The sequence below is a fragment of the Macaca thibetana genome, chromosome 8, assembly GCF_024542745.1.
Source record: "Macaca thibetana thibetana isolate TM-01 chromosome 8, ASM2454274v1, whole genome shotgun sequence".
In the NCBI taxonomy this organism is placed as follows: domain Eukaryota; kingdom Metazoa; phylum Chordata; class Mammalia; order Primates; family Cercopithecidae; genus Macaca; species Macaca thibetana.
In genome coordinates this window covers 25,485,844-25,500,565 of record NC_065585.1, presented here as the reverse complement: position 1 = coordinate 25,500,565, position 14,722 = coordinate 25,485,844, and the positions used below count along the sequence as shown (strand labels likewise).

General features: G+C 42.4%; 1 protein-coding gene across 6 annotated transcripts in view; it reads right to left on the bottom strand.

Moving 5' to 3' along the window:
* Nucleotides 1-11,938, bottom strand: part of ENPP2 (ectonucleotide pyrophosphatase/phosphodiesterase 2) — a 125,177-nt gene extending 113,239 nt beyond the window's left edge. For all 6 annotated transcript variants that reach the window (XM_050802092.1, XM_050802094.1, XM_050802093.1 and 3 more), the window contains exon 1: nucleotides 11,741-11,938. In XM_050802092.1, the coding sequence (XP_050658049.1) occupies nucleotides 11,741-11,761 (21 nt within the window). In that variant the 5' untranslated portion in view covers nucleotides 11,762-11,938. The remainder of the gene's footprint in view (nucleotides 1-11,740) is intronic.
* Nucleotides 11,939-14,722: the final 2,784 nt, after the last annotated feature.

The window sequence follows — 14,722 nt, the reverse complement described above, 5'->3', positions numbered from 1 at the left end:
GAGGTGATAAACCAATGTTAATTAGTTTTAAATGTATACATTCACCAGTGTATACGTGTATCAAAACATCACATTGTATCTCATGCATACGATTTGTCAATTAAATAAACAATAAAGCAAATTGCATAGATATATAAACAAATAATTTTATTTAGAATCTAGACCAATGGGTTTCAAAGTGTGATCCCAAACCAGTCAAAATAGCATTACCTGGGAACTAGTTAGAAATGTAAATCCTCTGGCCACACCAGACCTACTGGATCAGAAACTTTAGGGGTGGGGCTCAGCAGCAGGTGTTCAAACAAGCCCTCCAGGTGACTCTGATGCAGCTGAAATTTGAGATTGATCTACATATTTCTATTCCTAATAGCGCCCTTTCCTAAGACTGTTTTTGTGAAACAGCTTTTTCTTTTCACTCTCTTTTGCTTTGCAAGTGTGAAATAAAACTTTGACATGTGCTGGAGAAAACAACAAAAACAGGCAGGACAATATCTGGCCTGCAGGCCATAGTTAACCAACCCCTGATTTTGAGCATTGCAAGAGATAACATATGGGCTTTGCATGATCCCTAGAATACAAGTCACTGAAAATGGGTAGTATAGGCCAGGCATGGTGCCTCACACCTGTAATCCCAGGACTTTGAGAGGCCAAGGCGGGAGGATCACTTGAGGTCAGGAGTTCGAAATCAGCCTGGCCAACATCGTGAAACCCTGTCTCTACCAAACATGTTTTTTTAAAAAATTGGCGAGGTGTGGTGGCACACACCTGTAATCCCAGCTGCTCAGGGGGCTGAGGCAGGAGAATCAGTTGAATCTGGGAGTTAGAGGTTCCAGCGAGCTGAGATTGCGCCGCTGTACTCCAGCCTATGCAACAGAGTGAGAGACTCTGTCAAAAAAAAAAAAATGAAAGAAAGAAAAGAGAAAGAAAGAAAGAAAGAAAGGGCGGTGGAAGGGAAGGGAAGGGAAGGGGGGGAGGGGAGGGGAGGGGGGGAGGGGGGGGGAGGGGAGGGGAGGGGAAGGGAAGGGAAGGGAAGGGAAGGGAAGGGAAGGGAAGGGAAGGGAAGGGAAGGGAAGGAAGGGGAGGGGAAAAAGGAAAAGAAAAAAAGAAAAAGAAAAAGAAAAGAAAAAAGAAAAGAAAACGGGTAGTATAATTGTTGTGGTTCCCACATGAGATGAGCAGTGCTTTTTCAAGTTAGGTCAAAAAAAAAAAAAAAAAAATTCCCAACCAAACTCAAGGAAATTTAACACATTGTCAATAACCTCTGGAGTCTTCCTTGGGTACATGCATAATTTTCATAGACTTTTAAAATATTGAAGAATTATTAACACTCCACCCACAAAATTGTCTTATAGATAGAGTTGCCAGATACAATACTTTTTTAGTATTTTCAATATTGGGGATGTATTTATCCTAAAACAGTATACATTGTTTATCTGAAATTGAAATTTAACTGGGGCATCCTGGGATTTTGTTGTTTTTGTCTTTTTTGAGTTTTGCTAAATCTAACAACCCCTACCTATAGATCTCTTAGATAAGTTTCACCATCTGGGAACCACTGGTTTTATTGCATAACAGGGATAACCTAAGATAAGCAATATTTTGTTCTTTCAGGGAGGAAAAGAATTGCATTCTTATGGAATTATCCCCAAGGTTAAAAACTAATAACTCCCCTGTGTAGAAGCCACTGAAACACTCTGAGACATCCCCGCGCTCTACACTCACGGATGCCAAGAACAAGCTTAGGTCACCCAAGGAAAAAGTACGATAATCTTGCATTTGTTCCTACTGATTAAAGTCGAGCAGCTTCCAGGAAAATGTAGGCGTCCCTCGCACCACTATGTTGAATTAATATCTGAACAGTATTAATGATGGAAAAACTCAAATATATCCAACATATCCAAAGTTTTGCAGTTGGATTTGTGGGTAATGAAACTGTGTACTGAGAAAGCCTATTTTGTCAGTAAACAAAGCTCCAAAGTGGAGACGAAATATTCTTTGCAAGTAAACACAGGGGCCTAAATCAAGGATTCCTGGTAAATATTTGATAATAATGACGCAGGCACACTAGGTGCCTTCAGGCTTCAGATATATTCCAACAAGAAGGCTTAAAAAATCATTCTCACGAAAGTTATAAAAATGGGGAAATGTGGCTCAGCATGCTACAATCTATGTCTTTTCAAACTTCAGAGAAGGAAGATGATATTTGACATGTCCATGAAGATGAATGCATTGAGTTTTACTTAAAAGAGCACAGTATTTACCATCAGAAGACCCATGTTTGAGTTTCCGCACTACCACTTCCAAGCTGTGCAGCCTTGAAAAATTCCCTTAGTCTCTCTGAACTTCTGTTTTCTCTCTCTAAAACAGAGAGGAAGAGAATTCCCATCTCACACGCTTTGGTCAGGGTCAAGGAGATAATAGAAATGAAAATCCTTTGCAAGCTGTGAAACTGCAAAGCACTGTCCCGATCATTTCTATGAAGAAAGGCAAACTCTCTGGTGACTGGAAAGTGAAATAATGTTGTACTGAGTGTTACCAGCTAAAACCATGCTAAGGACATTATGCTTTCAAGAAATGTGTGTTAGTTAGCTCAGGCTGCCATATTAGAAAGTAGCGGGTGGCTTAAACAATGAAATGTATCAGCCGGGCTCAGTAGCTCACACCTGTTATCCCAGCACTGTGGGAGAAAGAGGTAGGTGGATCACGTGAGGTCAGAGTTTGAGACAAACATGGCCAACATGGTAAAACTCCATCTCTACTAAAAATACAAAAATTAGCCGGGTGTGGTGGAACATGCCTGTAGTCTCAGCTACTTGGAAGGCTGAGGCAGGAGAATCACTTAAGTCTGGAAGTGGAGGTTGCAGTGAGTCAAAACAAAAACAAAACAACAACAACAACAAAAGGCAATGAAACACATCATCTCACATTCTGGAGATGAGAAGTCTGAGATCAAGGTGTCGGTCGGCAGGGTTGGCTTCTTCCGAGGCTTCACTCCATGGCTTGTAGATGACCATCTATTCCCTGTGTCTGCTCCTGTGTCTAAATCTCTCCTTTGTATACAGACATCAGTCATATTGGGTTAGGACCCATCCTCATGACCTCCTTTAATCTGAATACCGTTCTGAAGACTCTGTCTCTAAATAAGGTCACCTTCTAAGGAACTGGGGATTATGACTTCAACATTTGCATTGCGAGAGGATACAATTCGACCCATAACAACATCTTTCATCTATTCTATTAAAAAGCGGTCAAATGGGTTCAGAGTGTGTCCCAAAGCCTGCTTCTCCTCAGATAAAAACATTCCACTCTACAATGGACACCTTCTGCTTTAAGATGATAAATTATTTACTTTGGAATAAGGATTCAAGTCTGTAATACCTTCTCCAAACACCAAAACACTAGACAGTGCCCCTCTTTTCACGAAAATATCTTTATTCTGTAGCAAACATGTCACTTTCCCTTATATTTAGCTTATGAACAAAATTATGTCTCACACTGATACAAAAACACTGAAGTTTTTAGATTTCAGACTCAATTTTCTGTTCAAGACATTTACTTATCAGTTTTCAATCCCTCCTGTACTAAGCCTACGGATTGTTGACACATTTCCAAATCAGACAAGGTACCTTCATTAACTTATAGGACTAATAAGTATATATACACACATATAAAAATCTCATATATAATCGATATATGTAACATAAAATAAAAATGATGTTTTTAAATCATCATTTAAAATCATAAGGCAAAGTTAGCCCTTTTTGTTTTTAACTCATGCTTTCTTAGCGACTCAATATTCTTCTTTCCATCAATAATTGTCTTGCCATCTTAGAAAAATATAAATGTCCCAGACCAAATGGATGCATGAATATTTCTCTTGGGCGTTGGTCATTATAGTTCTTTTCGCAACATCAAAAATGTGGAAATAGCCTGATATCGAGCAGGAGTTTGCCAGACAAATCATGAGGCAGCTACATCTAGAATATAAGGCACCCATTGAAGATTATGTTTTTGAAAAATATATAATGAAATGGGGCGATATTCATGGTATGCTGTTAAAGACAAGCAGGTTACAGAAGGCTATGGACAATTCCAATTTTAAGGCTACATACACATAAAAGAATATAGAAGGGATATTCATTAATGTGCTAATATGCTTATCTCTAAATAGTGAGATTGTAGATAATTTGTGTTTCTTTTTTGTACTTTCCCTTTTTGATTTTTTTCCCACAAAATGCATGCATCACTCATATAATGATAATATGACCTTTTTTAATAAATGAAAATTTCCCTCTGAAAGTTTATTGCTTCAAACAAAGCACCATTCATCACCATTCATTCCAATGGGTTACTGTATTTTTGAAAGATCTTAGTACCTTACTTCTAGGAGATGATAACTTAGGGAAAGGGCTCAAAAAAGTATAAAAATAATTATATATTCAGCAATATAATGCAACCTATCACATTATAAAAAGACAATTTAAAAAGAAAAAAGACTGGGCATGGTGGCTCACACCTGTCATCCTAGCACTTTGGGAGGCCGAGGTGGGCGGATCACCTGAGGTCAGGAGTTCAAGACCAGCCTGACCAAGATGGAGAAACCCCATCTCTACTAAAAATACAAAATTAGCCAGGCATGGTGGCACATGCCTGTAATCCCAGCTACTTGGGAGGCTGAGGCAGGAGAATTGCTTGAACCCAGGAGGCGGAGGTTGTGATGAGCCGAGATCAGGCCATTGCAATTGCATTCCAGCCTGGACAACAAGAGCAAAACTGTCTTACAAAAAAAAAAAAAAGCGCTTAATGAAGGACTTACCTTTTGATTTAGATTAGGACTTAATGAAAATGTATATTTTCCAGGAGGTACATAGACAATGGAGAGGAAGGGTATTCCTGACACAGGAAATGGCATAAGTAAACCGACTTGTAGTAAAATGCCTGGTCTACTCTGAGAGTAACAAATAGTTTAGTATGAGTAGTTCATGGGAGTTCTAAAAGAATGTCAGTGGTCGAGGGAGGAAAATCAAGTCATAGAGCTGGATGGTCATAAAATTCATTGTTCAAACTAAGATCTCTTCAAGCATGAAAAAAGTTGCTGTTAATAGCTGCAGGAAACAAAAGCATACACTAGGACCGTACCAGGAAACCAGGACATATGGCCACCTAACAAAGGACTGGATCCCAGGACACCTTAAATGCCAAGCTCAGATATGTGAACTTTATACACAGAATCTTGAAATCCTAGGGTTGAAAAGAAATGTCAATGCCCTCCAGCCTGGCTAACCATATTCCTGCCTCTCCAACTTTTCCAAGAATTGCTATCAAGCCTCTGTTTAAATTTCTCTGTGACAAAGAACTCGTTGCCTTGGGATGCCTGTTAGAAAATTCTTTATTGTATTGAGCTGAAATGTATCTCCTTGTGTCTCTTATTCATTTGGCTCATTTATTCATTCATCCTGCCCTCTCAAAGACAAACACAATGATTATCTCCCTTCCACATTAGAGGGAAAGACAGACATTGTGACCCTCTAAATCTTCTCTTCTCTTCTCCTACACCCACCCTTCCTACAGCATTCCTGCAGTCTGTCACCATACTCTTATAACTCCTAATTAGCTTTTGAATTCATCCACTCTTGTCACCTTCCCTGCTGCCCTTTTGTTTAGGGCCACCGTCTTTTCTTGCTTATATGACACAGCGCCTCCTAGGTGGTCTCTCTCTTACCAGCCATCCTTCCAACTCATTGTTCACATTGCAGCAAGATTGATCTTTCCAAGACCCCAAACCGATTGTGACACTGCCCTGCTTACAAACTCCATGGGCTCCCCATTTTCGTAAAGATCAACTACAGCTTCAAGAAGGACAGTGTCATGTCATTCTGGCCTCAGCCACCATTCCAGTCTCATTTCTCTCATCCCCTCCCCTCTCTTGCATTCCTTCTTTAGTCCCTTGCACAGCCCACTGAAGGTACTGACACCTCTGCTTGCAGCCCTCTTCCCTCCATCACCTTCACCCTCATCTGTACTCAGCCTTTGGGTCTCAATGTAGACATCACTTCCTATAGAATGTTTACCCTGGTCCCATTAAGTCTAGATTAAATATCCCTTCTCAGGTGGTCTCATGGGGACCTAAGCTTCCCCTATCAAAGCAAGTAGAATATTGAATTAAAGTCACCTGGTTCCTCATCGAACACCTCTGCTCCGTTGTAAATACCATGAGAGCAGGTCTTCTTCAGCACTGTTGTCTTCAACATCTAGCAGAGTGGTTGACACATAGTAGGTGCTCAGATAATAATAGACAATACAGTTGCTAATAAATTTATGTTTGGCACCCAGAACTAGATACAATTGTTCTGAATATGTTCTGAACAATACAGAGTACAATGACTATCATGTCTCATGTTCTATACTCTAGACCTCTTTTTGTTTCTCTTTTTTTTTTTTTTTTTTTGAGACAGAGTCTCACTCTGTCACCCAAGCTAGAGTGCAGTGATGCAACCTCAGTTCACTGCACCCTCCACCTCTCCTGCCTCAGCCTCCCGAGTACCTGGGACTACAGGCACCTACCACCACGCCCAGCTAATTTTTGTATTTTTAGCAGAGACAGGGTTTCACCATGTTGGCCAGGATGGTCTCCATCTCTTGCCCTCGTGATCCACCCGCCTCCGCCTCCCAAAGTGCTGGGATTACAGGTGTGAGCCACCACACCTGGCCTCTAGACCTCTTTTAATACGACAAAACTCTGTTTTAAAAGAAACATATCACTACTGATTTTATTATCAGTTTAAATCTCTAAACCTTAACTATATGAAACTGCCACTTCTCTCTAACTTTCTGTCTCTTCCTCTCTCTGTCTCTTCCTTTCTCAATCTCCCTTTCCCTCCCCCTCTCCTTCCTATCCCCTCTGTCATACACATACAAACATACCTAATAATTTGCAATTGACTTTTGGGATCCATGCACAAGACTTTTTATATCCCTCTCTGCACACATACCCCAAAAGTTAAAAGTCAAAACAGATTATAACTTATTGATAACTTTTGGACTCCTAATCCTTATGCCTTTTCTCTTAGCAAATGGGAGCCTTATATTATGCCTTTATAGGTATCAGTGATGCTGAATAAACACGAATGAAGACAGAGCCCAGTAGCATGCCACTAAAGACATTCACATGTCAATCCATAGTTTAATCAGCTCTCCTTTAACAAATGCATTCAACCAGTCATTAATCCAATCCATATGCACTTTTCTTTTTATTATTATTATTATTATACTTTAAGTTCTAGGGTACATGTGCACAACGTGCAGGTTTGTTACTTATGTATACATGTGCCATGCTGGTGTGCTGCACCCATTAACTTGTCATTCACATTAGGTATATCTCATAATGTTATCCCTCCCCACTCCCCCCACTCCACGACAGGCCCTGGTGTGTGATATTCCCTGCCCTGTGTCCAAGTGATCTCATTCTTCAATTCCCACCTATGAGTGAGAACACGCGGTGTTAGGTTTTTTGTCCTTGTGATAGTTTGCTGAGAATGATGGTTTCCAGCTTCATCCATGTCCCTGCAAAGGACATGAACTCATCCTTTTTATGGCTGCATAGTATTCCATGGTGTATATGTGTCACATTTTCTTAATCCAGTCTATCATTGATAGACTGATAACATTTGGGTTGGTTCCAAGTCTTTGCTATTGTGACATATGCACTTTTCTAATCCAGAAGAAGATGACAGAATCTGTGCCTTCCTGAAATCAATGTTGTCAACTGATTACAGTTTATTGAGTATAACCATGTTCCAGGTGCATTCACATACTTTATTTTAGTTAAATCTTCCAGTACCTATTATTCTTTTTTAATAGATAATAAAACCATCTCTCAGAAAATTACACAAGTAGCAAGTGCCAGAACAGGGATGTGGGCCCAGGTCCTGTGACTCCAAGTTCATGGTCATTAGCACACATGATATTGGGATTATCTCAAAAAAGAAAACATGCATAATTTGATTTATGCTGGCTCCACTATTCGCCACCTACTTCACTCTCCCAAATATCTGTGGAATTAATTAATTCCTTTGATTAGAGATTCCTAACCGGAGGTTCATTACAACTCAAAGGAGTCTCAGAGTTGACTTGTAATGAACCCACTGAAAGTTCATACAAAGTGCAATATGTGGTGTATCCTGCATTTTTTTCTACTTAGTGTATGGATACACTAAGTAGTGTGTATCTATATCTGAAAAGGACCTTCTCAAACAGTTTGAGAACAACTTCAAGTTTAAATAACTCCCTATCAAAGTTAATCACCATTCACCTTTCTGTCTGAAGGTTTAGATTGCACGCATCTCTTTCTTTAGGAAATCAAAACTGCATTTACTTATCTCTAGCATCCCAAATTCTCCATCACTTTCTAAAGAGTTTTTAGAGGGCTTGCCCACGGGCCCATTCTGAGGTCCTGGATGCCTTCTCTGGATCAAGCTTATCAAAGGACTCTTACAAGCCCACCTATCTAGGCCTTTAGTGTCCTTGTCCCAAGCCAGGTTCCAGCCTAAAGAAGACTCCTTTGCCTTCACAAAGTCAACAGAGCCAAAACTGCAAGAGGCCTTTCTTGCAGCTCTTCCTTGGGGAAGGTTAGGATAGGTGCAATAGCAATAGGAGAAGCCCACCCGTTGAGATGTGAATTAGAAAGGGAACTGATAGACCCAGAGACTCGAGACATTATTCTCAAATATCCAGAAAGTCTAAACTCTTCCATTGCTAAATAAGTAGAAAACTATGTTTTCCCTGATAATCATACTTAATCTTTATTCCTTAGCATATTATAGATGATAATTTCCTGAAAGCTTCTGTATCTCTGTCATCTAATTCAATGCTTAAACATAAATAGTCATTCACAAAAATTGCACAGAAATTCATTGAGCATCCGAGCTAGGTCTAAGCACTAACTGTAATGATACTAAGACAAAAAGAGTTGATCCTTAAGGACTGGTGTGGGATGGACAAGTAAATAGATAGTTATAATAAAGAATGGTAAGTGCTCTGATCCACAGGAACAAAGGAAGCTCTGGGAGAACAAGAGGGGGCCACGTAACTCATTGGGAAGGATGATCTGCATAGTTTCCAAGAGAAAGGGGCTTTCAGCTGGGTCTAAATAAAAATAGAGGTTAGACACAGACCTCATAGATGTACAGAAAGAAAGTCTTATTTAATAAATTGTTTAACATACCTAAATTCATATATGATATGGACAAAATGTATATAAAATATACAAAAATGGTGCATAAAATCTGGAGGAGTGAGTAGTAAGATATAAAAATGAAGAGGAAGGTAAAAGGCAAGTTGTGGAGAACATGTATCCACCAAAATTATTCTTGAAAGAAAATAAAAATGGGAATCTGCTGAAGACTTTTCGAAAAAGAACTGCATGATCCTATTACATTTTAGAAAGATCATTTGACACAGTCTGGGCACGGTGGCTCACGCCTGTAATCCTAGCACTTTGGGAGGCCGAGGTGGGTGAATCACTTGAGGTCAAGAGTTCGAAACCAGCCTGGCCAACATGGTGAAACCCCGTCTCTACTAAAAATGCAAAAAAAAAAGAAAAAGAAAAAGAAAAAAAATTTACCTGGGCATGGTGGCAGGCACCTGTAATCCCAGCTACTTGGGAGGCTGAGGCAGGAGAATTGCTTGAATCTGGGAAATGGAGGTTGTAGTGAGCTGAGGTGGCACCACTGTGCTCCAGTCTGGGCAACAGAGCAAGACTCTATCTCAAAAAATAAGAAAGAAAGATCATTTGACACAGTGTGGAGACAAAATGTAGGTATGCGCTGGGCAAGACTGACCCCAAATGAGACTAATGGGAAGTTGTGGCCAGAATGGAATTTGAGGGAATACTCGCCATAACTATAACAGTGGTGGGGAGGTGGAGACACGAGTATGTGTATGAATTATACTCAGCAATGAGAGTAGACAGGGCTTGGTGATGATTGTCATGAATGAAAGGTAAGAAGTCACCTAGGGTGATTCCGGTGTGTCTGACTTGGACAACTTGAGGAATGCCATTTAAGCAGTGGCAAAGAGAAGAGGAAGAGCAGGCCTGGGAGAAGAAGGGAGAAGACAGATCCAGGTCCTAACTCGCTGATTTTAAGGTGCTCTATGGGACATCAAAGTAGAGACTGGAATTTTAGGGGAAAGATTAGGCTAGGTTTGGGAGACATCATGTATGTGTAGTGGTTGAAGCCATTGGAGTGAACGAGATTATCCAGAGAGACTGCAGGATGAGAAGCGAAGAGAGTTAAGAAGAAAGAGCAGTGCACACGAACATTTATGAAGTGAAGCCCTTTAAGTATTAAATTGTAACTCAAAAGGTCAGAAGGGAGCCAGGGAAGCACGAGATTGCAGCATCCAGGACACAGTCAAAAACAGAGAGAGGAAAGGACCAATAGTTCAAAATGACACAGAGGCTGTGTGTGTACGTGGGGGTGCGGGGGAGTTGAAAATGCTCTATGGTTTTGCTACAAGGAGGTCTTCCGCGGCCTTGCCAAAGGTTGGCCCTCAGAGGTGAGGGTGGACGCCAGGTGACTGGGTGTGAAGGAGCAAAAGGGTAGTGAGGACAAGGAGACAGCAAATGCCACCCACTCTTTCAAGGAGTTTAGTGGGAAGAGGAGCAGAAAACTGAGGTGACAGCCAGAGGTGACCACTGCAGGGGAAACCAGAAGTTCCATTAAATACCTGATGAGCAGAAGTGCAGAAAAGCTCCTGCGCCCCGTGGAACTGGGTGTGTGATAAATACATAAGCAATACCATCATTGGCTTCCCTCTCCATCCTGCTGGGCACTAGAGTGGCTTTTGTTTCCATTCCCCCTATCAGTGAGAAGTGGCTCGTGCTTCACTTGTTAAAAAGAAACAAGAGTGTGGAAGCTCAGCAATCATCGCTGGAACCCTTTGACCCCCGCTCCGCACCTGAAGACCGGCTGTGCCCGCTGCCCCTGCGGACGCTCCCCAGTGTTCGCCCTTGGAGATTTCCAAGTCCAGATCAAAAGCACCCATAATCAGTTGAAACCCAGGGCTCCCTCTAGTCTTATCCAAAATTAGCCAGATCCTTTTGAAAGGCTTGTTCAAAAAGAAGAGGACAAAGAGCCAAGAGACTGGCTGTGCCGAATTGTGCACGTCAATCAACATCTTTGTGGAGCCTGCGAGGGGCGCGTTGTGGGGAAGGGGCTCCCTCCTTCAGTGAGATGATTCTGTTTCCTGGAGGCAAGTGTGGGAGTCCAGAGGACCTTACTAAACATATTGTTTTAAAAATCCCCGTCCTTCTTGCCAAGCCACTGTCCCACAGGTAATAAACAAGAAGCCCGGCCGTCTCGCCGCCCAGGACAGAACTCGCTGTGCCCTGCAGCTGGTAAGGCTGAGGGTCGCCCGCTTGCACAGTGTGGAGCCGTGGTGAACCGAGAGTCCTCCACAGTCCCCCTCTGCAAGTCGGACCGGCTCGCCTTCCAGAAACCAGAGACAAACTCGATATTTACAAACTCATTCTCTGGCAACGAAAACTCGAAATGAGTTGAGCTCCGCATTTGCGCGCCTGCAAATTGCTCCAGCTGAGTGCACGGGAACGCAGCCCAACAGGGACCGTTTTCCGGCAAACCTGGAGGCCCTTTGCAAGGTTTCTCTGCTTGACAGAATGGCAGCTGTGACCCGGGAGCCCAAGCAATGGAGGACGGGTAGAGAGAGGCGCATACCGTACCCGATCGGCGTGGCGGGTCATGCTGCGGGAGTCTCGGCGCCTGTTCCTGCCCGGGCGCTGCGGACGCGGCCTGGGTTGCAGCCCCGCGACCTGGGAGCTGTGCTCTGGACGGCTGCTGCGGACTGCTCTTGTTTGCACTGGGCCGTTTGCTTTTGGGATTTCTCCAATGCAGATGTAGTCAGGGGGCCGCTGTCCCGAGGGACAATGATTCCATTGGAAGCTGGCCTTTGACAAGACACACACATGACCTTTGACTAAAATGGCTTTGGGGAAGGAAAGTGTCGGGAGGCTGAAGACGGGGGCCGTCGTGCACATTCTCACCCCCGACAGTGCCTAAGTTAATTTTTCACCTTTCAAGGAGAACCTCTGTGAGGTTTGGGTTGCCATTTCTCTTTCATTCTGTAGGATTCAGTCTCTTGTTTCCAGAAGGATTTCGCTGCAGAAGTTTCCTGCTGTGTTGTTAATGCATTCCCTGAACTAGCATTTCCAGGTCAAACAGGGGCAGGCCTGTGTTGTATACGTTCCTCTGACACTCTGGAAAATATCACCACCATTTTTTTTTTTTTTTCCTAAAACACGCTACAGTTTACAAAGGGCTTTTCACAATCATGCTGTCATTTGGCCTCCCAAACAATGCGGGGGAGGCTCTCCTACTACTGCCATTTCACACATAAGGAATTAGAAGCTCAGAAAAATATTTGCCCAATCACCCAACCAGAAAGTGAAATCAAGGTCTTCTTAATTGGCATCCCGTCCACATCCACGAAACCACCCACCACCCTGCTGAGTGACCCACACTACTAATGAAAACACAATATAAAGCAACAGTAGCTACTGTTATTTTAATTTTTGAATTACAAAAGTGAGCATCAGAAATTGTTTTATTAGATAATAGATGCTTTGTTCCTTGATATTCACAGATATCTTGAATTGATTGGCTACATTTAAAAAAAAAAATAGTTTACTGCTATAAGGATGCTGTGGTAACCAGACTAGCCACTTAGCTGTACAAGCCAGGTGTCCCCAGGGCTGCTACCAAAGTCCATCACTAACCACTATCAGTACTTCTTTCTATCTTATTTCTGGGTCCTTTCAGACAGTGACATACTAAACAAAAGGGAAGGGGCTGTGAGCTTGTGAAATAAACACTGGACAACCAGTCAGCATCACAGAATTTTAATGTGATGGAGACCGGGTTGGGAGCAATGGAGAGTTATGGTGGAGGTCTGCAGAGAAGCCCCAGACCTAGACCTGCCCAGTGTGAAAGGCAATAGTACCTTCACTGTTTTCAGTTCAGAAAAGGGGAAAGGGGGTGACACTCACTCTCAATTTTGAAGGATTTGCAGGAGCCAACCAGGAGAAGAAGAGGGGGAAGGACATCACCGACCCAGACAGCACCAGGTACAAAGCTGCCGTGGTGCGTTCAGCGAACTTGAAAATAGTCGGGGCAAGCAGGAGCAGACGGTGTGAGAGGGTGAATCTAGAGAAAAGGGTGTGGGATGGACTCTGACCGGCCTCCTGTGTCACTCTAGGGGATGTGGACTTCATCTTGCAAGGCTGAATGTGTTAATATAACTGGCTCTGGGGTATCAACTCACAAGAAAAGGATACAGGAGTCACGCATGCATTGTTCTCCAACAACAACAAAAAGATACAGGTCAACATCACTTAGCTTGGTAGTTAGCAGCATTTGCCTCATCAGATAGATGCAGTTTCTTCTTCCTAGCTGCAAAAATGTGAGCAATACATTTAACCTCACCAAGCCTCAGTCTTCTCATCAGTAAAACTGGAATTGTGATATATACTATGAGGATTAAATGAAGTTATGTAGATAAAACCCTTAGCCTTTCTTCAGGCATTGAGTTATACTCAATAAAAGATAGCTATTAAATTTTAAAGTACTTTAAAATGTGCAGTGCTTACCGTGGAATAACAAGGCACTCTCTTTCTTCCAGTTCTCTCGCTGCCTTATTCTCATCATACTTCTGGCTTTGGACTCATTAGAAGTTTATCCCTTGTTCCTTCCTCTTCTTATATTCAGGGTTTTCTTCTGTTTGTTTGTTTGTTTTCAGATGGAGTCTTGCTCTATCACCCAGGCTGAAGTGCAGTGGCACAATCTCGGCTCACTGCAACCTTCACCTCCCAAATTCAAGCGATTCTCCTGTCTCAGCCTCCACGTAGCTGAGATTACAAGCGCCCTCTACTACGCCTGGGTAATTTTTGTATTTTTAGTAGAGGTGGAGTTTCACTATGTTGACCGGGCTGGTCTCGAACTCCTGACCTTAAGTGATCCACTTGCCTTGGCCTCCCAAAGTGCTGGGATTACAGGCATGAGCCACTGCGTCTGACCTCAGCTCCTTCTTGACAATACTACTTCTATGTCTTAGACTAGTCTTTATATCAATTTCAATCTGTCTCTCCTTCCACTTCAATTTGTTCATTTATTTGTCCTACCATTGCCATACCCATCTGCAAATTCTCCACCCAAGATGTAGCTATCTGCTAGAGCTAGACATCATTCCAAAATCATGACCATTGGCACCACCATTGATGTCTGGCCTACCCCTGGCTGGGCACTCAGCACCACCTCAACTCTTACAAATGTCCCCAGCCATCTCACTTCTCTAAGTATGCAAAGTAACTCTTTCCACCTCTTTAGAACCCTGATCCCACTCCCACCTGGCTTCCTTTCAGCAAAAAAACTCTTTTCTCCCAATAAAGAACACAGTAGCTATCAGAAGGAAATTCTATTTCCTGTCCCTGCACCAGAAAAATATATCGATTCTCCACTCCTCCCCTCCTACCTCAGAGATACCTCTTTTTCTGTGCACTATAGATTCCCTCTCTTCCCACTTCCTTTGGAAAACTCTTTCATCAACCATTGCCTTTCCTTTCAACTTCTTCTCTACTGATATCATCAGTTCATTTATTCAGTAGGCATTTATAAAACAACTATAATCAAGCATCTTTGATTCCGGACAT